Source organism: Scyliorhinus canicula, chromosome 13 (genome assembly GCF_902713615.1).
Source record: "Scyliorhinus canicula chromosome 13, sScyCan1.1, whole genome shotgun sequence".
Taxonomy (NCBI): Eukaryota; Metazoa; Chordata; class Chondrichthyes; order Carcharhiniformes; family Scyliorhinidae; genus Scyliorhinus; species Scyliorhinus canicula.
Genome location: NC_052158.1, coordinates 22,113,774 through 22,141,629, shown reverse-complemented (window position 1 = coordinate 22,141,629; position 27,856 = coordinate 22,113,774). Strand labels below are relative to the sequence as shown.

The 27,856-nt window shown below is 42.8% G+C and overlaps 1 protein-coding gene across 4 annotated transcripts in view; it reads right to left on the bottom strand.

The window, feature by feature from the left end:
• The window catches only part of LOC119976159 (E3 ubiquitin-protein ligase TRIM39-like), a 154,318-nt gene that overhangs the window by 25,174 nt on the left and 101,288 nt on the right, over positions 1-27,856 (bottom strand). For all 4 annotated transcript variants that reach the window (XM_038816378.1, XM_038816380.1, XM_038816381.1 and 1 more), the window contains 7 exons: positions 25,829-25,858; positions 18,640-18,669; positions 17,853-17,885; positions 10,117-10,140; positions 9,396-9,422; positions 8,020-8,046; positions 56-103 (listed from right to left, as the gene is read on the bottom strand). In XM_038816378.1, the coding sequence (XP_038672306.1) occupies positions 56-103; positions 8,020-8,046; positions 9,396-9,422; positions 10,117-10,140; positions 17,853-17,885; positions 18,640-18,669; positions 25,829-25,858 (219 nt within the window). The remainder of the gene's footprint in view (positions 1-55; positions 104-8,019; positions 8,047-9,395; positions 9,423-10,116; positions 10,141-17,852; positions 17,886-18,639; positions 18,670-25,828; positions 25,859-27,856) is intronic.

Genomic DNA, 27,856 nt, shown 5'->3' with positions numbered 1-27,856 from the left:
GCGTGACCGTACGCTGTGCAAACACATGGTCCAGAAAATGTAAATTGCTACTTACCAGTTACCCCGCCACAAACTCGTAGCTTTGCTTTCAAGTTGCCAATTTCTGGAATCACGATTAAATAAAAATAATTTTAATTCTCAGATTTACGATTATGCAAATCAGAAAAATCGAAAAATAACCATTTTGTGCGTACATATATTTCAGCACAATCGAATCGTCCGCGCTTTAAATCAGCTGAAAGCCTGCTCTGAGTTTGTAACTTAATTTTAGAATAAAGTTAAAAAATAAGTTACAATGCACAGAAAATACTGGGTTACGGCCTGATTGATTTCTTTGATTTCCGCTGGCTTGTGTGTCATGCTGCCAGATCGGCAACTATAAGCCCACAACGAGGCGCCCGACAGGCAATTCTACTGAGCAATACAAAGGACCGTCTAGATATAGGATTAGTGTCATTTCCTAAAGTATGTTTTGTAAGTCCATTTTCTTTTGCAATAATCCAACAATATTCTTAGCTATGTTTGGGTGAGAACTCAATAATTATTCATACGAATTGTTGCACATTCTGTTGTGTAGGGCGTTTCCTGCATTCACACAGATTTTACATTCCCACCTTGACCTTGTGAAGTCTCTGCATCCCAATGGCTCCTTGACAAATACCCTTTGGCACTCCTGGTGGGACCACCCATGCCATAATGTGGAGCAAAAGCGCCAAGAAAAATTCCAGGTGAAGGAATACGAGGCGTTCAATGGGCCGTGAAGGCTGCAGAAGTAATACGGTCACGATCTTCCTGATCTGACATATCACTGAAATGTCACTACCAATAGACAATGCTGGCGCCCAAGCCGCCCACATTATGCTTTGTCACGCATAGGCTTCCACTAGGAATCATCTGAAAAGTCAGTTCACTATAGAGGATTAGCGACGTAGACTGTTCTATGGTCCGTGTTCAAGAATCTACACAGAACACCGAATTTACAGTGCAGAAGGAGGCCATTCTGCCATCGAGTCTGCACCGGCCATTGGAAAGAGCACACTACCTAAGCCCACACCTCCACCCTATACCCATACTTCCACCCGGTCCCCGTAACCCCACCTTACCTATTTTTTTGTTGGACACTAGGGGCAATTTATCATAGCCAATCCACCTACCCCTGGACATCTTTGCACTGTGAGAGGAAACTGGAGCACCCGGAGGAAGCCCACGCAGACACGGGGAGAACGTGCAAACTCCGCACAGACAGTGACCCAAACCGGGATTCGAACCTGGGTCCCTGGCGCTGTGAAGCCATTATGCTAACCACTATGCTACCGTGCTGCCCCCCCCCCCACCCCCCACAGGTGATAGATGAATGAAGGTAATTTGTACACGGGTTTTGGGACAGAAATTTCCTTGAGAAGATTTCCTTTTTCAACATACTGTCTGATTGCCCCAATTAGTACTGCGAGAAAATGTCGTAAATAGGCGTTTCCACTTTGTGCTGTGAGCGAATATCACACCACAGAATAACCATATTCTTTTGCGAATAATCTACCTATAGTATTCTGAAATGTTAGAACACGCAAAGGAAATATTAGGTGTGATTATCAGAAGAAATAACTGAAGTCCCATTGCATGATACTCCAGACTTTAAATTGAGAATTCTGCCCTCAGTGTCCAACCTCGTTGGAAGATGGAGCCAAAGGAACGCGCCGGGAGATACATCTTGTACTGGGAAGGCAAAGCTGACAGCCATCGGTGCGTCAGTCCTGTTGTTTTTGTCAACAGAACCAAAACATTGATTACACGGCCAGAGCTCCCCAGTGATATACTGACAAGTCTATGAGAGCGATAACAGTAGCTAAGGTAATCGGGGTTTTTCCCCAAACATTTTTCACTGCGGAAAGTGTGTGCCAACATTTCTAATCTGATATGGATAAATTGATGAAGTCCTCGCTGCCATCCCAAAGATGAATAATGTCAATGTACTGGGCAGTTTAATGTCAGGGTTCGCCATGTCTCTTATGTTTCGAAGAGAACCATTGAAAGAAAAACAACAAGGTTAACGCCCATTTAAAGAGTTTTGGCATTATATGGTCAGCATAGCCTCTCTGTAACAAACACCGTCTTCCAGCAGAAGTAAATACACAATGAATGGAGGCTTACTAGACCAATGTATTAACATCTTCTGTATTATGCCATTGTTCGCACCAAATACCTACGTCTTTTTCACTTGAATCATGGCGGGTAACCGATAGCTGCTTGCAGATCATCGGCTTAATCGATCAGCAATGAACATTTACTAACGCCAAGTCATCACAACGGCAAAAAATCTAAAATCTAGAATGTCAATGTGTCAGCCTTAAAGCAGCCCGTCAAAGAGAGGGACTGTAGTGTAGATCGTGGCCTATCTGGTAACACATCACACAAACAATCCTATTCTAGATACTGGGTGCAAAGACATTCAGCTGCATTAGATTGCTGTGCCCAATGGACAACCCTAGACGGTCATATTTTGTTTCAGTATTATCAACAGTAGCATGGGTCAGCTAAAGGTACGTTCAGATATGTGATCTTCTGGAAGAAATCGAAAAGCCTTCATTGTCCGACAGGGCAACCCAATTTGTGGCTCAAGACGTCAGCATTCCAACACCGATCACTTTTGACACTGATAAATCAGCTTCCGATCCTCTTTCTTTGTCAAGTTGGTGTATTCCTTCACAGGGTAGTAAAGCAAGAGCCAGACATCGCTACTCTCACCAAATCAGGCCGTATCTGTCCCAGTGGCAGGGCAGGGCCACAGGACTGGCAGACCAATGGTGTGCAGTTTATTGGCAGTGGTCTTGGAATTCCTCTTCAATGCCTCGTGAACCAATGCATTTTCAAGCCATCGGTTCAAACCTGGCAACAAAACTTTGGTGTACATTCCTCTTACCGCTAATTAAACAGTACTTTGCCAGGATGAAAACTATCACGAAGAATTTGAGTAGGTATGGACGGAACAGCACGAACACTGAAAATCTACGAGGTTCACCACCAAGTTTGACTCCTTACTATCAGTAATGACCGAGCCCTGTGTCCTAAAGTACGAAACTGCTATATAGGGTTTGAGGTAGACTTTGACAGCGCTAACGCAAGGAAAATATATATTCTAACCTTTCGCAGAAATTTGCGTGAACAGATATGTCTATCCTGTTGGAACAAAGTTCTCTTCCCACAGTTTGGATGTGCTCCATTGTACTGTGGTCACCAACATTTATTCAGAATATACTTAGTTGAAAACTGTGCATCCATAAGACAGTGAGGTATTTCAGCAGCTGTAAGAGCGGAATAAAAAAATCAATTCGCATTCTCGTTGCCCCAACAGATCACTCACTCCATCAGTAACATCAAACCAGAAGGTATCACTAATGCCCGCAAAACCTTCGAAACGCATGCCCAGAGGAGCATCAGCGAGACTTGATTTTATCCAAATTTTTGAAGCTATCCCACGGGGCGAAATGCAGGCGAAATACTGACACTATAACCAGCGGCTCATAAAAAAAATGAAATCGCGCCATCACAGATGCCAAGCTTCAGACAAATTGATCCACTGAACATAAGGCCATAAGATATAGGAGCAGAATCAGGCCACTTTACCCATCGAGTCTGCTCCGCCATTCAACCACGGCTGATATTTTCTCATCCCCAATCTCCTGCCTTCTCCCCATAAATCCTGATCTCCTTAGTAATCAAGAACCTATCTATCTCTGTCTTATTCACTCAGTGAATTGGCCTCCATAGCCTTCTGCGACAAAGAGTTCCAAAGATTCACCACCCTCTGGCTGAAGAAATTCCTCCTCATCTTTCTTTTAAAGGATCGTCCCTTTAGTCTGAGATGGTGACCTCTGGTTCTAGTTTTTCCCTACAACATCTGCTCTCCAGGCTTCTCAGTATCTTGTAAGTTTCATGATAACATGATAACAAGCAATGGCTGATCTCACTCCTTACGGCGAAGACAATGGGCCCTGGCAATATATTGGTTGTATTGCTGAAAAACTATGTTCCAGAATTAGCCGCAACTTAGTCAACCTACGAAATCATTAATCAAGCTGGCACCTATCGAAAAAAGTGGATTTCTCTCACAGTGAAGTCCTCGCTACTGCGGGGAGCGTAGGTTCAATCCGGCTAATTGCCACAGTGTTAATCTATTCTTACTTGTCAGCAAAGTGATGGACGGTGCCATCCACAGAGCTGCTAAAACTGGTATTCGTTCAGAAATAAACATGAGACACTGTAGGTTAAAGAGTTATACTGCAACATCTAACAGATTTACTGCCATTGACATCACGGCAGAACTTGAAGTCGTGCTGCATCAAGGACTGGTTGCAAAAGCGAAGTAAAGGGGGTTAGGACAAAAGCACGCCCCGCCTTGTGTTCTATGTAACGCAAATGAGTGTGGCTGTGGTTCTTATACACCAACGGTCTAATTCTCTGGACATGGCTGCAGCAATTCTTGGTGCAGTGTCCTGGGTCGAAATATCCACACCATTGCTTCAAATATTAACTCCCGACATCACTGCATGAATTCCTTGGGTAGTGTCTCCCAGACCCAACTATCTTCAGCTGCTTCATCAATTACCTGCCTTCCAGCATAACGTCAGAAGTGGGAATGTTACAGATGACTGCACAATTTTCAGCACCATTCACCACTATTCAGATAATGGAGCAGTCTGTGACCAAATGCAGCAATACATGAACAATATCCAGGCTTGGGCTGACAAGTGGCAAGTTAAATTTGCACCAACAAGTGTCAGGCAAGACCATCTCCTACAAAAGAGGATCTAACCTATGACCCTTGACATTTAATGCCATTACCATCGCTGAATACCCCAGAATCACCATCCTGGGGGGCACCATTGATCAGAAACTGAACTGGACAGCCACATTAATAGTGTTTACCAGGGCAGGACAATGGCTAGGAATCCTATGGCGATTAACTCACCTCCTGCAACCCCACCCCCAAAGTGGTCTACCATCTATAAGGCACAAGTCAGGAATGTAATGAAATACTCTCCACTTGCCTGAATGAGTAAAGCTTCAGCAACACTCAGGAAGCTTGACACCATCCAGGACACAGAGCCCGCTTGATTGCTCCTCCTTCCACAAACATTCAAACCCTCCACCACCGATGAACAGTTGCAGCCGTGTGTACAATCTACAAGATGAACTGCAGTAACTCAGCAAAGGTCGTTAGGCATCACGTGTCAACCCTACGATCAATACCATCTAGAAGGACAAGATTAGCAGATACCTGGGAACCCCACCAAATGGAGGTCCCCCTCCAAGACACTGACCGACCCGACTTGGAAATATATCGCTATTCCTTCACTGTCCCTGGGGCTTAATCCTGGAACTCCCTCGCTAATAGCACAGTGGGTGTACCTACACCTCAAGGACTGCGGCGGTTCAAGAGGTCAATGCATTAGCACCTTCTGATGGGCAACAAGAGATGGGCAATAAATACTGGCCTACCAGCACGTCCACATCCCGTAAATGATTTTGTTTTTAAATCACATTCCCTCTATCATAACGACAGCAATGGGGTTCGAGGATGTCTGCACGGCTTATGCAGTTCCATTAAAAAATCATCAGATGAAGGAACACATGGCATGTTCCTGCAGCAAGGCAATGTCAAACGTTGCGTGAAAAGTAGAAAGTAATATTCTCGTCACACAAGTGTCAGGAGACGGCTTCATTAAAAAAGGCTTCCCCTGAGATATTCTTTGTTCTTATTCCACAGCAGCCGAATCTGGTGGATTCCTGTTGGTTTGAAGTTTGCCAGTACATAACTACTTTGACCACAATGTAGGTGAGAAATTGGGCATTTTACAGTGAATGAATTGCCTTTTAATGCACGCCCAACAAATGCAGTTTGGTTTATTCCTGTTGTAGTCTTCACTTTTCAATTTTGCCAAAGTCCATTTCAAAAAACCGGGCAAACCTGCAATGTCTACCTACTGCAACATCAAAAAAAAAGCAAGTGCAAGGGAATACCACCTCCTCAAGGTTCTCCTGCAATCCACTTTCAATATGATTTCAACATGTATCGCCAGTTCTTCATCATCAGTAGATCAAATTTCTGGGTCACCCTCCCAACCTAATCGTATTGCTGCAGATCGTTCATTACAAACGTTGCAACTTTTCAAGCAGGCTTTCCATCTCATTCTCAAGGGTATACAATGGGTAAATCCTCTCCTTACCAGTAACGACCAAATCCCATGAATGAAAAAATAACATTTAGCGGCAAAAACATGAAGAAAGCCAAACAGGTTGTTCACCATTCAGCATGAAATACAATAAAAACCCGAGGTAAAATTGAAATCACTCCATTGCCGAATAGACGAGGTAGGCATTAAGAGACTGGAATGATTACTTGCAATTGCATTTCGATGCAATTGAGAACGTTGCTATCCTGTTACGTTCATGTAAAAGTGTGGTGCGTTTTATATGAATTTGGGAAAGTATAAATAGTAGGCGATAGAAAAGACTTACATGCAAAACTAGGACCAGAAATTTATTTAGCATCGCCTGACCTCGCCCTTGTCTCAATTCATCTGATACATGGAGCGACATTAAATCCTTCCGTCCCTTCAGACTTGCCTATTCCAAGGCACCCATGAATGTTCCCTCAAAATTTCTATCTTGTGCAAATAGGAAGTCATCCAAACCTGTAGCTGATAACTATTGAATTTCATCCATTATACCTGTACTGACCGACCGACATAGCATCGCAGTGAAGCAACCTCTGGGCTTAAGTTTTTAATGATGCCTCCAATCTCTCCACGGCTACCCACACTCCATATGTTGAAATATCTTCCACGGTATTTCTGTTTGTCGAATTCTTGGCCTGAAACATTTTCGATATCAATTGTTCCGCCGTTTGTTTTCTTACCTTCAACTATCGAGGCACTGACGTCTACTATACCCACACTAGCTTTCTCGTGGCTCTCTGCTTTTAAGGCACTCTTGAAATCCAACTGTTTGGTTATCATGTCGATCCGTATGATATATTTTATTTTGCAATAACGCGGCTTGTGGTGTTCTTTTGAGAGGATAGATTTTTCCGTCATTTGTCTTCTACTCTGGACTGAAGCCTTTGCTTGCCTACTCGAATTATTGCTGCTCACCGATGCAATTGCTAAGATACAGGTAGTCAAAATGCGCTCTAATTATTGGCAGAATCGGCCAATGGTCTTGAGAATACTTTCACGTTTCAACCAGAAAGATGGAGCAGAGATATTGGCCGAGTGGTATTGACACATGACTGATAATCGCGAGACCCAAGACAATTTTCCACGGATTTCAATACTAATCCCACCACAATGGGTACGAGTGGATATCACTGTGGCTTCACAGCGCCAGGGTCCCAGGTTCGATTCCCCACTGGGTCACTGTCTGTGCGGAGTCTGCACGTTCTCCCCGTGTCTGCGTCAGTTTCCTCCGGGTGCTTTTGTTTCCTCCCACAGTCCATAGACGTGCAGTTTAGCTGGATTGGCCATGATACATTGCTCGTAGTGACCAAAAAGGTTATGAGGGGTTATTGGATTACGGGGATAGGGTGGAAGTGAGGGCTTTAGTGGATCCGTGCAGGTTCGATGGGCCGAATGGCCTCCTTCTGTACTGTATGTTCTATATACAACAGATAATTCCCGTTGAACTAAACAAAATCTAGTTTGCAAAGTTTTATGATGGCTACGAAGCCTTTATCAATTGTTATATTTTGAAATCTTTAGGAGATCCGCTGTCCTTATCTAGCCTGGCTGAGCTAGACCCACAGCAATGTGGTTGGCTCTGCAAAGCTCAGTTGAAAGGCGTTTAAGGATGGGCAATGAATGCGAGCCCAGCCAGTGACTCTCAGATTTCATAAATTAATAAAGAAAGGTCGTCTCGATAATTTCCTAATGATCTAAAAAATATATTGGAATAATAATGAAAGAGTTCAATTTCGAAGAACAAATAGTCTTACAGGCCAGACCACACCCAATACTTATTCACCTATGTCTTTAATGAGAAGTTGTCTCACTGCAAGACAAAAACATGTATAAACCAACCATTACAAGTGCACATGGCCTTTTTCTGCTTTTAATCTTTGAATTGCAAGTTTGTAGACATTTGTTAACAGGACAATGTTTGAACGTGCTTTAGATCACACCAGATATACTATTCAGACTATACAGAAGATCTCAAGGCGCAGAGTTCTAAAATAAATTATGCACTTTTCAGTTTCGTTAAAGCTTGCAGCTCGTCTTGTTTGCCCACTCATAGCACTTAGTTGAACCCTCAATGAGGGTTCCAGTCCGTTAGATAGCAGGAGAGTAGATTTGTCTAGTTTATTAATCATTTAGAATAGTACACACATGTGTATTGATTACGGTTGTTTCCTGTTTCACACATTTTGAATATGTGATATAGAATCTTTGTAAGGCCTATCAGTGATACTTGCATTGTGAAAAGGATTCATCTTGATTTTGCATTCCATTTTAGAGTGCAGCTGACTTCTTTACATTTCGCCTCTTTTTTGCAGAAGTAGAAAAGATCATGGGATATACTAATAAAGTCCCTAACCCTATGAAGTGAATTAATAATGCAGATGTAAATAATATTTTAACGATGAGGCGTCCAAAACGAAAATAGACATTAAATCCAATTATATATTCAACAGACTCAACTTCTTTCAGAGAGCAATTAAAATATGGGACTGGTCATGACATGGTAGGTAAGGAAACCTTCATGTACATAAGAGAGGAATTAATAGAAGATACACAGATTGGGCGAGACGAATAAGAGCGTGAAACAGCTGGTGTGCCGCATAAACACGGGAGATGACGGGTCAAACCAAATGTTCCTTCTCTGTGCTGTAATTCATTGTATTTCTGTGTAATTTGTCTTTTATCCTCGACCATTAAAATCGATCTCAATTTATCTGCTCAGTTTATTGCGTTCCATTAGTATGTCAAGTTGAAATGGAAGCGAAATCGGTTCTATACTCGTGGGTAATTTCTTGATCAATAAAGGGATCAGGGATTATGGGGAGAAAGCAGCAGAATGAGGATGAGAAAATATCAGCCATGACTGAATGGCGGAGCAGACTCGATGGGCTGAGTGGCCTAATTATGTTCCTATTTCTCATGGTCTTACAGTCTTATGGGTAATCGATGGAATAAAAAAAGCACAATACTTGAACATCATAGCAGTGAATACATATTTTGTCGCAGAGATCCAACTTACATTACTGACAAAATCAAATCACTTCAATCTTTGTAAACGCGCATTGTCTTCTTTCGAAAATAGTCTAAAGTAAATTAGAAGCAAAGCCATCGATTTCAAAAATCAAACTTTAAATTAGTCCGAAGTATCCAAGTATTACTTACTGCAGGCTATAACCAGTTTTTTGCATTCTATAATAAGAAAATTAAAACAAACGCAATCGTAAAGTAATGCCAATGCAACAGGCAAGCCCGAATAACACATTCACCTTATCACGCAATGAATTAACTGATAATCTTCAGGATAGTAAGGAAACAAAGTCAATCATTGATGAGCAGTAAAAGAAACATTTAATGGTGCACATGGTAAAATTAGTTTCAATTTAGCACGAAAAAGCAGATATTTCTGATGTTTTAGCAGAGATTATTTGGAGTTAGCATGCTGAACAACATATCATTAACCGCGCATTATATATCAGGTCCCAGTTTCCTTTCCATTTAAATCCTAGCAATTTGATATCTCTCACCACGCAATCTGGGCAGTGATGACATTTCAATGTCCCTCCCACGTCACCCACCGCCGTTCTCCGGATTTTCTGCATCAGGCGTTCGGTCTACAAGTTACACGTTTAGTGCAATGATATCAAGACGAGCAGAAAACGTGTGTGCTGGGGAAGATGGAGCGACTGAAAATGGGTGTGAATGTAAAATCATGACGATGCCTTTGCATGAAGTGTTCACTGTAATAAATACAATACCAGCGACATCGTTCCTTCCAAATTCATCTGAGTATTTTACTAGAGCTGTTAAAAGTTTTAATATGATTGTAATTACTGAAATGATATTTGTCCCTTTCAATGAAAGTATTCAAATACAGAGTTCATACCAGAACAGTCCATATCGGTTTGTCCTGCAAGGAACACACAATTGATCAATAAAGCAATGTTTCGCTAACAGAGGCGCGCTTCTGTCTCGTCCCACACACTGCATCTCACCAGCCGCACGCTAAGCGCACAGCAGCCAGTTCTCGGTGTCCTGCTAAGTAGCTGCCTGTTAAACATCATTTCACTTGCAAATAAGGGCCTTGCCAGTCACCAACCTATTACGGATGCCTGCAATAACATCGTGGCCTTAATTGAAGTCTCCCTGAGATGTGGTGGAAGCGTTCGCCTTAGCAAAGTTTCATTGGATTCTATACCTCTCACAGCTCCGTCCATCAATGCTTTACTTGTGGACTGTTTGCGTAGCAACCATTAGGCTGACACCCTACTCCTCTCACGAGACCTCCATATTTGAACATCGCCGCTATTTACATCAACCTCGCCTTGTATTCAAAATACTTTCCCGCCGATCTGAATCCACTGCTCCACGCACACCATGTCCCCAACCCCTCCCCACTGAAGTGCGCTAAAATATTTTCTCACGGAGATATGTCCACTACACACGTGATTCACAAATTGCAGCAAAATCTTTTTCACGGTCTAGGATGTAAACTTCCATCTCAACTCAGTAGGGGGTATCTCCTGGAGACTTATAATATTCTAGCAGGACTAGACAGGATAAATGCAGGGATCATGTTCCTGATGGTGGGTGTGTCCAGAACCGGGGGTCACAGTCTGAGGATTCAGGGTAAACTGTTTCGGGCAGAGATGAGGAGACATTTCTTCACCCAAAGAGTGGGGAGCCTGTGGAATTAATTGCCACCGGAAGTAGTTGATTGTAAAATATTGAATATATTCAAGAGGTAGATATAGTACTTGGATCGAATGGGATCAAAGGTTATGGGGAGAAAGCAGGAATTGACTATTGAGTTGGATGATCAGCCATGATCGCGATAAATGGTGGCGTAGGCTCGAAGCGCCAAAAGGCCTCCTCCTGTTCCTATCTTCTATGTATCTATGTAGCATGTACTCTTTCCACTCAGCAAATTGTCTACTATTTCTCCATTCATGTCTTGATGAAAACTTTGCATTCACTCATGTGACATTGCCATCTCACCTGGTCTCACGCATTCTATTTTAGAGATCAACGATTAGATCATCTATGCTCACTTTGTGCACCAATCTCCCACCGCATGCATCCTCTCCATCATAACTCCTTCTGGATCAAGTTAACCCCCAATTCGATTGCAACTACAAGTTCAAAGTCCTAACTCCTTATTGGCATTTGGTTAACTTGCAGAGGAAACATTTCTATGATGATTGGCTTTCTCCAACAATGAATATTTAGTTGTTTTTCCTGCACAGATCGTTTAATCATGTGGCATTTTATCATTGCTTTCTACCCGGATTATCTTAAAGGACGTATCGCCTGCACTGTCATTTTCAGTTCTGCCTGTACAGTAATTGTCCATTCATTACTTGGCCATGGCAGAGTATGGGAATTTTTCAACAGGACATTTCCAGGGATGGCTCTGGAGCCAGATGTGACCTTGGTGGATAGTAAAGGTAGGAATATGGGTACGATATTAACTTGGAACAACTTACGTTGTTTTAAATTGATTGAAGGGATGTGGGTGTCGATGGTTAGGCCAGCATTTATTGCCCAACAGCTATTGCCCTTCAGAAGGTGGTGGTGAGCTGCCTTCTGGAAATACCGCAGTCATTGACTGGGGCAGCATGGTAGCATGGTGGTTAGCATCAATGCTTCACAGCTCCAGGGTCCCAGGTTCGCTTCCCGGCTGGGGCACTGTCTGTGTGGAGTCTGCACGTCCTCCCCGTGTGTGCGTGGGTTTCCTCCGGGTGCTCCGGTTTCCTCCCACAATCCAAAGATGTGCGGGTTAGGTGGATTGGCCAGGTTAAATTGCCCTTAGTGTCCTAAAAAATAATGTTAATGGGGGTTGTTGGGTTACTGGTATAGGGTGGATACGTGGGCTTGGGTAGGGTGATCATTGCTCGGCACAACATTGAGGGCCGAAGGGCCTGTTCTGTGCTGTACTGTTCTAATTCTAATTGAGGTGTAGGTACACCCAATGTGCTATTATGACGGGAGTTCCAGGATGATGCCCCAATGCCAGTGAAGGAACGGCGATACATTTCCAAGTCCGGATGGTGAGTGACTTGGAAGGGAACCTCGAGGAGGTGGGGTTCCCAGGTATATGCTGCTCTTGTCTTTCTAGATGGTAGTAGTCATTGGTTTTCAAGGTGATATCTGAGGACCCTTGGGAAGTTACTGCAATGCATCTTGTAAATGGTGCACATGACTGACACTGTTAGTCGGTGGTGGAGAGTTTGTATATTTGTGGAAGGGAGAGTAATCAAGTGAGTTTATTTACCATGAATTATGGCGAGCTTCTTGAGTGTTTTTGGAACTGCACACATCCCGGCAAATGGAGAGTATTCCATTACACTCCTGACTTGTACCTTGTATATGGTGGAGAGGCCTTGGGAGTCAGGAGGTGGTTACTCGCCATAGGATTCCCAGCCTTTGACCTGCACTGGTAGCCACAGTATTAATATGGCTAGTGCAGTTCAGTTTCTGATCAATGATAACCCCCAGGATGTTGATTTCGGGGGATTCAGCGATGGAAATGCCATTGAATGTCATGGGGCGGTGGTGATATCCTCTCTTGTAGGAGATGATCATTGCCGGACACTTCTGTGCCAGAAATGTAACTTGCACATGTGAGGCAAAGCCTGGATATTGTCCTGGTCATGTTGAATTTGGGCATGACCTGCTTTATTATCTGAGGAGTTGCGAATGGTGCTCAACATTGTGCAATCATCATCCAACATCACCACTTCTGACCTTATGATGGAAGAGAGGTCATTGATGAAGCAGCTGAAAATGGTTTGACCTAGGAGACACGAGCCTAAGGAACTTCTGCAGTGATGTCCCGGAGTTGAGATGATTGACGTCCAACCACCACAACCATCTTCCATTTGTGACAGGTATGACTCAATCAAATGAAAGATTTCCCCCTCAGTCCCATTGATTCTAGTTTAGATAGGGCTTCTTGATTCCATACTCAGTCAAATGCTGCCTTTATATCAAGGGCAGTCACTCCCAAGTCACCACTTGTATTCCGCTACTTTTTCCATGTTTAAACCAAGGCTGTAATGACGTCAGGAGCTGAGTGAGCATGGAGGAACCCACACTGGGCATCCGTGAGCAGGTTGTTGCCACTTGATAACACCGTTTATAACTCCTCCATCACTTTGCTGATTATAAAGTGTAGACTGTAATTGGCTGAGATGGATTTGTCCTGTTTCTTGTGCACAGGACACTGTGGGCAATTTTCCACATTGCTGGGTGGATGCTAATGTTTTAGCTGTATAGGAACAGCTTGTACAGAACTCCAGCCAGTTCTGGAGCACGTCTTCAGTACTATTGCTGGTATATATTCAGCGCTCATAGCCTTTGCAGTATCCAGTGTCTTCAGCCATTTCTTTATGTCACGTGGTGAATCTTATTGACTGAAGACTGACATCTGTGATGCTGGGGCCCTCCACAGGAGAGCGAGATGGATCACCCAATCGTCACTCTGCCTGAAGATTGTTACGAATGCCTCAGCCGTGTATGTTGCACTAATGTGCTGGGCTCCTCCTTCATTGGGGATGGGGATGTTTGTGGAACATCATCCTCCAGTGAGTTGTTCAATTGTCCACCACCATTCACGGCTGGTTGTGGCAGGACTACAGAGCTAAGACTTGATGGGTTTGTTGCGGTGAACGTGGTCTTGATGAATATTGTTAACATGTCTTGATAAACTGGGAATAGCAATGGTGGCCGAATATTTCACCACAGTGGTTGAGGGAGGAATGCGATAAGGAGATTTCGGTGACAAATGTTTATGTCGTTTTTCTGAGGGAAAGTGGTTAAGGTAAGCTTTCCAATGAAGGGCTATGTTTTTCAGCCGGATTTCGGTTTTTTTCTTAAGAAACCGTACCGAACTATATCAGTGACTCAAACGAAAAAAAGTGTTGTTCTACATGATTCATCTGGATATGAATTGAAACATAGGTTGGAATTTCTGCAACTAGCTGTTTGAAGATGATCGAATGTGGAAATGTGCCATCTCACCAGAACATCAATGGGATAGCTGAACTGCTAAAACAGCAGGTCACTATTGAGCCGCATGTTTGAACTCTACTGACAGAAGTTTAAGTATGGTTGGTAATATCAACAAATGATCCAATTTAATGGTTTAAGTAATGAAATCCACAGAAAGTTGGACATCGCACCACAGTTCTGAAAGCAAGCTGCGCGACAATGTGAATATGCAGTAGGAGTGGTTGTCAAGCGCACACCTTTGCTGAAGCCCGGAGGAACTGACTTTGACTGTTAGCAGTAAAAGTAGAATTGAAGTAAACGTCTAATATGTTACTGGAAATGCAAAGTCGTTCGAATCCACACATTGTGTCCATTATCTTAATTTTAAAGTTGTGCACTTCACTGACGGGCCCACATTTATTGTCAATCCCTAATTGTCCTTGATAACGCAGTGAGGATCGGACACCATGAACATTTGCAGTCTGTGTGATGTAGGTACACTTACAGTGCTGCTCGGAAGGAGCTTCCATAATTTTTAACTAGGGACGGAGAAGGAACTATGTATTTACAAGTGAGGATGGAAGTAATGTGGATTAGAACTCGCAGATGATTTCCCATTTGTCAGGGAATCATGGTGGCAAAATGGTTGACATGGCTGCCTCACAACGCTGAGGACCCGGCTTCGATCACGGTCCCAGGTCACTGTTCATGTCGAGCTTGGACATTCTCCCAATGTCTGCGTGGGTCTCACTCTCACAACCCAAACATGTGCAGAGTAGGTGGGTTGGCCACGTTCAATAGTCCCTTAATTGGAAAAATAATAATTGGGTACTCAATAATTTTTTTTTTCAAAGTTTTCCCATATGTCTTCACTCCTTGTCCTTCTAATGGTAGCAGTTGTGGGGTTGGCTGATACTGCCCAAGGACAGTTGGTGAGGTCATGCAGTGAATCGTGTAGGTGGTACCTAGTGCTGGCACTGTTTATCAGTGGTGGAGGGATTTAATATTTGTACGAGGGTTGCCAATCAAGTGGACCGCTTTGTCCTGGATAATGTTTAGCTTATTGAGTGCTGTTGGAGTTGCACTCATCCAGGAAAGTGGAGAAAATTCCATCATATTCCTGACTTGTGCCTTATGGATCTCGGACAGACCTTTGAGGAGGTGTGCTACTCGCTGCAAGGTTCCTAGTCCCTGACCTGATCTTGGAACCACAGTACTTATATTGATAGTCCATCTCCGGACAACGGTAACCCACAGAGTGATAAACGTGTGGGATTCACTAATGGTAATGACATTCAATGTTGGAGAGCGATGATTAGATTCTCACTGGTAGCGGATGGTCATTGGCTCAAATTTGTGTGGCATGAATGTGACTTGCAACTTGTCAACTCAAGCCTGGGTATTGTCCAACTCTTGTTGCACTTGTACAAGGACTGCTTCAAGGCAGCACAGTAGCATTCTGGATAGCACAATTGCTTCACAGCTCCAGGGTCCCAGGTTCGATTCCCAGCTTGGGTCACTGTGCGGAGCCTGCACATTCTCCCCATGTGTGCACGGATTTTCTCCTGGTCCTCCGGTTTCCTCCCACAGTCCAAAGATGTGCGGGTTGGGTGGATTGCCCATTATAAATTGTCCATAGTGTCCAAAATTGCCCTTAGTGTTGGGTGAGGTTACTGGGTTATGGCGATAGGGTGGAGGTGTGGGCCTTGGGTAGGGTGTTCTTTCCAAGAACCGGTGACGACTCGATGAGCCGAATGGCCTCCTTCTCCATTGTAAATCCTATGATTCAGCGTCTGGCGAGTTACAATTGGTGCTGAAAATTGTGTAATCATCAGCGACCATCCCTACTTCTTACCTTAAAATAGAGGGAGGTCATTAATGGAGCAACTGAAGATGCTTTGTTCTGGGACACTACCCTGAGGAATTCCAACAGTAATATCTGAGTGAATGACCTCGAACCATCATCACCATCTTCCTATGTGCCAGGTATGACTCCATCCAGTGAAGCCTTATGCCTCTAAGTCAATTTGACTCCAGTTTTGCCAGGGATCTGAGCAACGCTCAGTCAAATCCTGTCTTATCTATGGAATCTCCTATCACAGTTAATCTGCTACATTACTTCCTTTGCTTATAAGCAGCTGAACCATTTTCGTGCCAAAGACTTGAATTTGCCTGAAGAAACATAGCCCTCACCAATATCCAAAATGATGTAACCACCTCCCTAACCGTACTATCCACATACATCTGTTCTGAGTGGACGCACAACAGTGACTACAGCCACCGAAATTCAACAGTATGAGGTGCTGTAAAAATCGTTTAAGAAACTACACAGGAAATTAAAAAACAAGATCTCAAAGCCAGAGGATTATGATGGTGATTGCTGGGCTGGCAAAAATGGGTCAGGGGAGATTTAGATTCCATAGGAATTGGAACCGGTCCTGGAAAATATTTTATTAATACAGGCTAGAAAAGTTCCACTTCAACAAAGCTGAATACAGCCCCTTTACGGGCTGGGTTGCTAATACGATTAAGGAGGATGAAAACGAAATTAGCAGGAGAATGGGAAGTGCTGTGCAACAGTTGGATGGAAAATACTAATATGAAATAGAACACTGGAGTAAGAAATGGCAATGTACCGGGGTGGTTTCAAGGGAAGGCGAAAGCAATAAGTGCTAAATTTAGCTTACTGTCTATGTATGAGTTGTGAGGCAAATAGGTTTGCTGAGCAACCGGCACGGGTTTCCAAGTGGAAATTTGATGCCATCGTGAAAATGTCTATTGGGTTCAAAAGAGGCCGAAACGTATGAGAGATACTATTACACAGATGGGATGAAATATAAAAAGGAACAAATCGGTTTAGTTAGAGCTTCAATAAATGGAGGCAGTATTACATTACTGGCTGTGCTCTCTCCGAAATCACATACTGGGAGAGATCGCAGAGATCCAAGAAGGTGGAGCACCAACTGTCTTTCCAATGGTGGTAAGGGATGCACAATAAATGCTGGCCTAGCCAACGACGTTCACATACGCGAATCACTAAAAATAAAACATTTTAGTGCATTGATATCTAACTCATAACTTTACAGAAGAAAGTCCTGTCGGTCCCACTTGTCCATGCCGTTTCTCTGTGGAGGAATCCGGTCAGCACCATTCCCCCCTGGCATTTCACAATTCTTCAAATGTATCCCCTTAACTTCCCATCCAATTTCCATCTGAAAATATTGATCTTTTCTACTTCCACCACTCTCTTCAGCACCAAGTTCCAGATCCTCCAACTCTCTGCGTTAAAATATTCTTCTTTATATACCACAGGAGGTCTCGACAAAACCTTACGTTTATGTTGCTAGCACTGTATCAACAGCTAATGCATGTAATATGCTGCCTGCCCATGTCTAATATAGAAATTAATGTACATCAAACTTCCATTCACAATAACAAAATTAGCTAAACAAAAGTCACTCCACCGATCCCATATTGAAAACACGAAAGAAGATTAGTAACTATCACCCCCATATATCAAATTTCGCAAATCAGGCATACGTTAAATTTCTGTTCATTTTCTTTTTCAGAATATTGTTGCAATGTTAATGATTGCCATGATCAATTGAGTATCAATTCATATGTGCCTACCACTAACTCTAACATCCAGCTTCCTTCCTGTTCCTAAAAAAGAAAAAAGAAAAGCTTCGGCCATTAGTCCTTTCTCTCCAGCCTGAAATGAATTTTAATAAAATCTCAGTTGAATTCACATTTTGAACGGAACACAAGAGTTGTGAACGAAATGTTGAATTTCTAATTGGTAGACTTTTTATGACTTCCAGTAAATATATGGGATTCACTTTCCATATTGCTGTGTTATCACTTATTTATACACCTGTTGCCTCGCATCATTTCCCCGAGAATGCCGCGAGGCAAATGGAACTCTTAATGAAATAAATAAGATTTTCGCTGACCTGTGCCTAGACCTTCTTTAACCTAATCAATAGTACTGATCAGACAAAGCACAAAGGGGAGCTACTACATTCGGGGCCCATTGATTTTTTGAGACGACCCCATAGAATTTGTACAGTGCAGAAGCCATTCGAACAATCGAGTCTGTACCGACTCTCCAAAAAGGCAGCCTGCCGCCTCGGCCCATCCCAGTACCCACACAACCTAACATTTGGACTGTGGGAGGAGAACCCAGACAGACACGAGGAGAAAGTGCAAACATCACACAGAGAGTCACCCAAGGATAGAATTAAACCCTGGTCCCTGGCGTTGTGAGGCAGCAGTGCTAACCACTGTGCCACCGTGCCGTCCCATGAAGGCCGACATTCCATTCTTGTCGCTTTTTCCTTTATCTCCGGCCCTCTTGTAACAAAATCCTTTCTGTTATATAAATATATATTTCTATTTTCATTTTACTCAACCGTACCTCTCAGTTTTCCTTTTATAGTTCCTAATTCTGAAATGATAAATCGATGTTTTTGAGCATCCCAGCGTGGAAATGTGATTTGACCTGGAAGGAAAAGCTAAAACAATCACAGTTTTCTTCGTTTATGCAACATGCATATTGATAATTCTTGCAAAAACTTACAATTCAAGTCTCTGGTCGTAAATATTAGCATTAGCTGTGGGTACCAAAAGAAAGAGGGAGAGAGACACACAGACGTATTTCCGTTGAAATAACACAGACGTCATTGGACACATTTACAGTGGCGGAGCAGAAGCAACGTAGAGAGGGGAGGAGGCAGGTGATGGATCGGGGTAGGGGAGCTGAAAGAGAGAGTCGACATTATTTTTATGTACAAAAACGATTGGTGAAGTCAGGGGATATTAGGTAGGTGATTGGTTGGAATTATGATATTGTTCTTTAAAAGGAAATTGTTTAAATACATCGGACTTGAAACTAAAAGTCTCTATTAACTTTGTAGCTTAACTAGTTGAACGTTAACAAAGGAATTAGAAAACACATATTAGCAAGATCATATATATCAAATACTATTCATATATTATTCAAGCTGCCAACTAGATTATCAAAGGGATAACGGTAGCACAGTGGTTAGCGCTGTTGCTTCACAGCTCCAGGGTCCCAGGTTCGATTAACCGATTGCATCAGACTTACCAAAGGAGCATTATCATCGCTGGGCACTCACATACCTTTCACCCCTAAAAGGACCCCATGCGGTTGGGGAAGGAACAACAAAATCCACATCGGGCGGGAGCCAACAAATGTGCGACCTCTCAGTTCAAGGCTGCCTTAAGTCCGCCTTGGGCATCTTAACTCTCTGTAAAGTTATGGAGGATTAAGTACGTAGCTAAAATGTAGAGACGGACTTCAACAAACTAGAGCCAATATCCTTCCGCAGAACTTAATTAGTTCGATGGATCCGGGTTTCACATAAAATAAGATGACAACTATATAGATGTAATAAAGAAAAAGTGCATATGCATGTTCCAAGAGAAGGAACTAGTGCCATTTAAAGATAAGGAACCGAAGAAAGACTACGAGGAATCCAAATATAGGTTAATAGTGCATATTTGTAAACACGCAAAATATGGTGAAAGGGTCAATCAGGAACAGCCGAATAGATAGAGTATGAGAGTAAACTTGCTCAGTATATAAAAACAGACAGCAAACGTTTTTACAAATATATAAAGCAAAAAAGAGTGGCTAATGTAAATATTGGTCCTTTAGAGGATGAGAAGGGAGTTTTAATAATGGGAGATGAGGAAATGGCTGAGGAACTGAACAGGTTTTTTGGGTAGATCTTCACAGTGGAAGACACAAATAACATACCAGCGACTGATAGAAATGAGGCTATGACATGTGAGGACCTTGAAAGGATTGTTATCACTAAGGAAGTAGTAATGGGCAAGCTAATGGGGCTAAAGGTAGACAAGTCTCCTGGCCCTGATGGAATGCATCCCAGAGTGCTAAAAGAGATGGCTAGGTAAATTGTAGATGCACTAGTGATGATTTACCAAAATTCACTAGACTCTGGGGTGGTCCCGGTTGTTTGGAGATTAGCAAACGTGACACCACTGTTTTAAAAAGGAGGTAGGCAGAGAGCAGGAAATTATAGGCTAGTGAGCTTAACTTCGGTAGTAGGGAAGATGCTGGAATCTATCATCAAGGAAGAAATAGCGAGGCATCTGGATAGAAATTGTCCCATTGGGCAGACGCAGCATGGGTTCATAAAGGGCAGGTCGTGCTTAACTAATTTAGTGGAATTTTTTGCGGAAATTACCAGTGCAGTAGATAACGGGGAGCCAATGGATGTGGTATATCTGGATTTCCAGAAATCTTTTGACAAGGTGCCATCCAAAAGGCTGCTGCTTAAAATAAAGATGCATGGCATTAAGGGTAAAGTAGTAGAATGGATAGAGGAATGGTTACTTAATAGAAAGCAAAGAGTGGGGATAAATGGGTGCTTCTCTGGTTGGCGATCAGTAGCTAGTGGTGTCCCTCAGGGATATGTGTTGGGTCCACAATTGTTCACAATCTACATAGATGATTTAGAGTTGGGGACCAAGGGCAATGTGTCCAAGTTTGCAGATGACACTAAGATGAGTGGTAAAGCGAAAAGTGCAAAGGATACTGTAAGTCTGCATGCAGAGGGATTTGGATAGGTTAAGTGAATGGGTTAGGGTCTGGCAAATGGAATACAATATTGACAAATGTGAGGTTATCCATTTTGGTAGGAATAACAACAAACGGGATTATTATTTAAACGATAAAATATTAAAGCATGCTGCTGCTGTGCAGAGAGACCTGGGTGTGCTAGTGCATGAGTCACAGAAAGTTGGTTTACAGGTGCAACAGGTGATTAAGAAGGCAAATGGAATTTTGTCCTTCATTGCTAGAGGGATGGAGTTTAAGACTAGGGAGGTTATGCTGCAATTGTATAAGGTGTTAGTGAGGCCACACCTGCAGTATTGTGTTCAGTTTTGGTCTCCTTACTTGAGAAAGGACGTACTGGCACTGGAGGGTGTGCAGAGGAGATTCACGAGGTTAATCCCAGAGTTGAAGGTGTTGGATTACGAGGAGAGGTTGAGTAGACTGGGACTGTACTCGTTGGAATTTAGAAGGATGAGGGGGGATCTTATTGAAACATTTAAAATTATGAAGGGAATAGATAGGATAGATGTGCGCAGGTTGTTTCCACTGGCGGGTGAAAGCAGAACTAGGGGGCATAGCCTCAAAATAAGGGGAAGTAGATTTAGGACTGAGTTTAGGAGGAACTTCTTCACCCAAAGGGTTGTGAATCTATGGAATTCCTTGCCCAGTGAAGCAGTTGAGGCTCCTTCATTAAATGTTTTTAAGGTAAAGATAGATAGTTTTTAAAGAAAAAAGGGATTAAGGGTTATGGTGTTCGGGCCGGAAAGTGGAGCTGAGTCCACAAAAGATCAGCCATGATCTCATTAAATGGCGGAGCAGGCTCGAGGAGCCAGATGGCCTACTCCTGCTCCTAGTTCTTATGTTCTTATGTTTCTTATGACCTCGGCTTCCAAACAGTGAGTCAGCATGTTCTTGTCTGAGACATGTCTGCATCTGGTGCTCGGACTGGGACGGACTAAGTCGCCAAGTGTTTGAGGGGGAAATCAGCGTTTTGCAATAATCGCAAATAACAGACTGCATGACGGTGATGTGTGCGAACCATCACTGTTCATCTTTCTGGACCTGACTGCTGCACTGACAAGTGGAACAAGTGACTGTGGGGTAAGAGAGATCATTTCATAGAATTTTTAAATCGTAGAATCCCTACCATGCGGAAGGAGGCCATTCAACCCATCGAGTCTGCACTGATCCTGCGAAAGACAACCCCGCCTAATCCTAATCCCCCGCCCCTTCCTCGTAACCCCACCTAACCTGGACACCTTGGGACAATTTAGCATGGCCAATCCACCTAACCTGCACATAAATTGCAGAATAATTGATGATCAATGAAAACGAGCAAGGAATATTCTAAAGTAAAATCTCTATGTTAGAGAAATGTTGAGTCCAATATGATGAGAGGGAACCTGGTCAGTAAAAAAGGAACGGAAAAACAGATGGATAAAACGGTGATCAGAAGAATGGATCCTCTTTGTACCGATGTGTGGGATACTGCCCAGGTACATTCCAAAAATGTGAAAGGTAAAGAAAGCAAAGCCCCAGTACGTTGGTTCACAATGGAGGCAGACTAAGATTAAGCAAACGAAGATCATACGTGATACATTCCCAGTGAATTGTGAAGAAGAAGCAATCAAAATACAATACTTTGAAAGGTGAGATGGCAGATTCGACAGCCAGAAAGAGGGCATGGAAATTGATTGGCAACTTGCATAAAGGGCGACACACAAACGCAAACAGCATTCAAATATTAACTTGTTAGTATGGGATGCGTTGTGTTTTGTGATGGGTAAAGGGACGTACTGCATGGCTAGAATACTTGATGAGTACTTTGTTTACTAGATAAGAAGTACTGGCAAAATACCGGTATGAGCATTGAGTAGACCGACATGAAAATGGATCGCAGGAATGCAGAGCGAATTGACACCTGCGGCGGATAAGTCCGTGGTAACAAAAATCAAGGCAAATATCCATGTGAATCTGGTGCCAAATTCTTTTTTTTTTTCAATTAAGGGGCAATTTAGCGTGGCTATTCACCTCCCCAGCACATATTTGGGTTGTGAGTGTGAGACCCGCGCAGACAGGGGGAGAATGTGCAAATCCACATGGACAGTGACCCGGGGTCAAATTCGGGTCCTCGGCGCCGAGAAGGAGTCGTGAAAACCACCGTGCCACCGTGCTGCCCAAATCGGAACGTTGATTAAGGACAACCTGCGATTCATTTTGAGGCAGCACGTGCACTTTCATGAAATATCAGCTCGGCGGCAGTGAAATGCCCGAGGTATCGGAATGTATCCATCAATGAATCCCCCTGGCCGACTTGCAGTAAAATCCTTGATGGCGTTACCGGTGTGCAATGTTGCTGACCTCCCATTGACCGAATATCTATGGGAAGGTTCTTACTCTTGCACACGAATGGAAGTCCAGCACATACCAATTAAATGGTCATTCGCCGGTGAAGTAAAGCTAGCCTAGTGGAATCGGCAAAGGTAGACACTTTCCCGATGATTATGTATGTTCCGTCAACCCTCCTTCATTTGTAATCAATCCCATTGGGCAGAACTGGAACCAATGTCCTCGGGGGATTACTTGCTAGCGCTGTTGGGGAGGGTTTAAAATAATGTAGCAGGGGGATGGGAACCAACGCAGGAAGTCAGAGGATAGTAAAGAGGGGATAGAAACAAAAGTCAGTCAGGAGAAAAGTGGAAGGCAGAGAAACAGATTGAACTGCATTTATTTCAATGCAAGAGTCCTAACGGGCAAGACAGATGAACTCAGGACATCGATAGGTACATGGAACTGGGATATTATAGTTAATACTGAATCATTGTATTGATTCCGTTCGTCAGTGAAATTGGGTGGAGTGTACAACCTATACTGAGCCATATTGGTAAGGTTCCCCACAACTGAATAAAATTGAAATAATCGCGCGAATAGAGGCTGCATGTGTGAAAATAATATACAGTGGATGTTGCTTAAAAGGGATAACTATCAATGCTCTTGGAGGGAGGCGACCTCACAACTTTACTCCTGATTGCATTGCAAACAACCTAGGTGCAAAAATCAACGGCTATAAAGTTGCATTCTGGCTCCTGGTAGCAATGAAAAATAACTACTACGACTCAAAGTTGGGATGGACATATGCGAGTTCAGACACCCATAACCTTGAGAATAAAAGCAAATTACTGGGGATGCTGGAATCTGAAACAAAAACAGAAAATACTGGACAACCTTAGCAGGTCTGACAGTATCTGTGGAAAGAAAAGAGAGCTAACATTCCGAATCGGGATGTTTCTTTATCAAAGCGTCGTGTATACAGTTGATCTTAAATTTCCCAAATTGAACAAATCTTTTAATATCTCGTTACAAATATCCGATGCGAGAAAATCTCGGAGAAGTAGTAGTCCAACCCCAACGCTATGTTACAGTCAATCAGATAGTGTCACACGTGGAGCACCTTATTTGAATCCCATGAGGGTGATTGTCAAACTACAGTGCCAAAAAATGGCAGCTTGTCTGAAGGCTGAAACTGTGCAGGTCAGTTACTGCCGGGGTGCAGACTCTGGAATCCAGGTAAACGCAGTGTCATGGCATCAGACTAAAACCCTGAAGTGTGAGTAGTTGCTGAGGCAGTCCGAGAATGAGTGACTTTTGGAGGGAATTCCGAGGCTAAATCTTCAAAAGAAAGAATGAGCACTTGCAATTCCCCCTATGAAGTCAGAGGTTTAACGAGGTTGTTCGACTCACAGTGGGCACTGGCGTCTTGGTGGACTGTGGAGAAACCCGTGGGATCTAACTTGGTCGCATCTACCACTTATTGTCAGTATGGTGTGTTGGACAATAGTTTGCTAGTTAATTCGCATGGACCTCATGGTGATTCTGTATGCAGAGTGCAAGACAGATATTGCAAATTATTTTGCTTATCTCACTGTGTGGTAAAGTATATGTTGTATTTTGCAAAGCCCGTGGAGTCTTGGGACTTTATTCTGCTAGCAATTAACTGGGATCTCAAACGTCGAACTTTAAGCAGGTTATTGCTCCCTAGCCCGATCGTAACATCAATGGCTGGTCCAGGATCAAAACAATGGATAATTGGACCCTTACGTGAAAGGGAAGAATGCACGGTGTTATGAGGAGAGTATAGGAAGATGACACACAGTATATTGCGCATTCAGAGAGCTGGCGCAAACACGGCGGACTGAATGGCCTCCTTCCGTGCTGTAGTAATTCAGTGATTCTTATTAAATATAAAAATTAACAAGTTAATTATATATAACAACGGACGTAAAGAAAATTCCGGATTGTCAAATTAACAATATCTTAGATTTTATTTTGGGAATAACATTGACCCCTCAAATCTATTCTCAACTTTAAACCAATACAATATAAAATATGTGCAAGTGACCTTACAACTGCAATGCCGAAGAAAATCGGAGTGTTCAGTGTGTGGATGCATTTATTACAAATATGTTGAATCTGACTGTACAAATAATGGCAATAATAAAAGTGCTTACCGTTCTTAACAACGAATCGATTTTCTTTTACTGTTTTTCTTTCGGCCTCTTTACTCTTGCGCTTTCAACTCTGTGTTTATTTTATGTACCGCACTTCATTTGACCATTGAATGATATATTCTAACTTTCAGGTTGTTCATTAACGATTCTTCAGTACGCCCCTTTGAGGAGGTGCACGTGACGTGTGTCCTTTCCGCGCGCAAGTCCCAGAGTCCTAAATAATGCGCAGTAGAATTTGGTTCTCTGATTTACAGGAAATGCCAGTGCAAAGCATGTGCACTTTAACATTGCAAAAGAAGAAAGAGAAAAGGCAAGTGAAAGTGGAAACGAAAGCCGCCCAACTTTTCACGAAGGAGAACGTTTGTTCCAATATTTTAACATTCAATCAGAGCCAAGTATTTTCCCAATATAATCTCAATTTGCATACATTAAATGATAATAACTTTTTATGCAATTGGCTAGTTGCTATCCGGAAAACGTGTACTCTATGTTACCTTTTGATATTTCTAAACATTTGTCCAGTTCTGTAAATGAAAGCCAATATCATTTTTATTAAATGTGGTCTTAATCAAAAGCAGCATTATTTTATGAGTTTAATGTAAACTTCACTGAGTGGGCCCGAAGATTGAGCAGCTACAATTAGCATTATGTTTCTTGGAAATTCCAGCACCTGAATGAATTAATTGTACCAGGTCCAAATAAAGAAGAAAGTGCCAGCCATTCTGTGCTTTTGGCAATATGAGTTGAGATTAGATCTACATTTTAGCGTCTGAAACATCTAAGATGGTGGTCACTGAAATTCGACATCAGCATATGATCAAACGGTTTCTTATTCCTAGAATACAAAGATGGAAGATTTATAGCACAAAAGGGGGCATTTGGCCTCCGTGCCCCATTCCCCCATGATTTCCCCATTACTCTGCAGTGTTTCTTCTTCCTGTAGTTCGCATATATTTGAACTTACTCTGCGCAGTTAAAACACCTATCCTGCGCCAGATTGTTTTCAATGTGGTGGAAGGATGGAGCATAGGATGCACTTTCAATTCCTGGAATCCCTTCCAAGATTATTCACAGGAACAGAAAGTCATGCTTGGCCAGCTTTATTTCATTCACTGAGAAAGTCATAAGAGAACATAAAAAATACAATACATCTATAAAAATAATGCTAACTTTGGCATATTTGGCACTGTTTTGATTGAGCATTTTAATGTGGGTTCTTGGTGGGTTTACTGATTGGGCAGTGTTGGGTGTACTTGGAAGAATATTTGTGCGTGGAGAAGTGGAGCCGGTGATGCATTTTTAGCTGTCATCAGTGCAGCTACTACAGCAACATAGACAACTGGTAGAGAACAAAAAAAATAGAAAATAATAAGACACCAGAAACTCAGTTACAATGGGTGATGCGATTGTTTCCGTGATGGACTAGAATGTGATTGATGGAAAGGAATGGGGTGGGAATAGTAGAATGGTAATTATAGAACGTTATGGGTTAGGAATAGCTTTGGAATTTTAGGAATGTGGGAAATTAACTAGGTTCGCATTGAAATTGTGATGAAAACAAAAGAACAGACAAGGAACGATCAGCAGGCATCTTCAGTAATACTCAGATGTGTTTGCCCTGTAACAAATTACCAGGGGCCTAGAGACATTGAGGTGCGAACGGACATGTCTGAAATATTGTTTACCACAAAACAGTGGGTCAATACAAATTATAATTTCTGAAGGCAAGGAATTTGAGAGACAGCCAAACCACAGAGGGGAATATGAAAGAGACTGAACAGTATAACTTCTAGCATCCTGATTTGGGAGCAGGCCAACTCCCCATCCAACAGTCAGACAGGCGAGTTCCATTTGCGATCCGAGCCACAGAGGCCTGTCCCATCTCACCTTCACAACCACAGCAGGTTGCACATATCCTTCTCGATATGATGCAGCTTTGTGTCGTCACTCAACCATGAAAATACATTTCCCCTAGCTTGATCACCTAGCCCTTTGGACACGAAGGGGCAATTTCGCATGGCCAATCCATCCAACCTGCACACTTTTGGATTGTGGGAGGAACGCAGAGTACCCAGAGGAAAACCATGCAGACAGGGGGAGAAAGTGAAAACTCCACACAGGCAGTACCCCGAGGCCGAAATTGAACTCGGGTCCCTGGAGCTGTGAGGTAGCAGTGCTAACCACTGTGCCAACATGCCACTCTAAAAAGGTTATTAATTATTTCCTACACTTTATATTTTCTAGGGGGGCCAGACTGGAGTGTCAGACTATTTGAAAAAAAAGTTCAGATAATAAATATAGAACATAGAACGCAGAACATTACAGCGCAGTACGGGCCCTTCGGCCCTCGATGTTCCGCTGACCTGTGAAACCATCTGAAGCCTATCTGACCTACACTATTCCATTTTCATCCATATGTCTATCCTGTGAACACTTGAATGCCCTTAAATTTGGCGAGTCTACTACTGTTGCAGGCAGGGCGTTCCACACCCCTACTACTCTCTGAGTAAAGAAACTGCCTC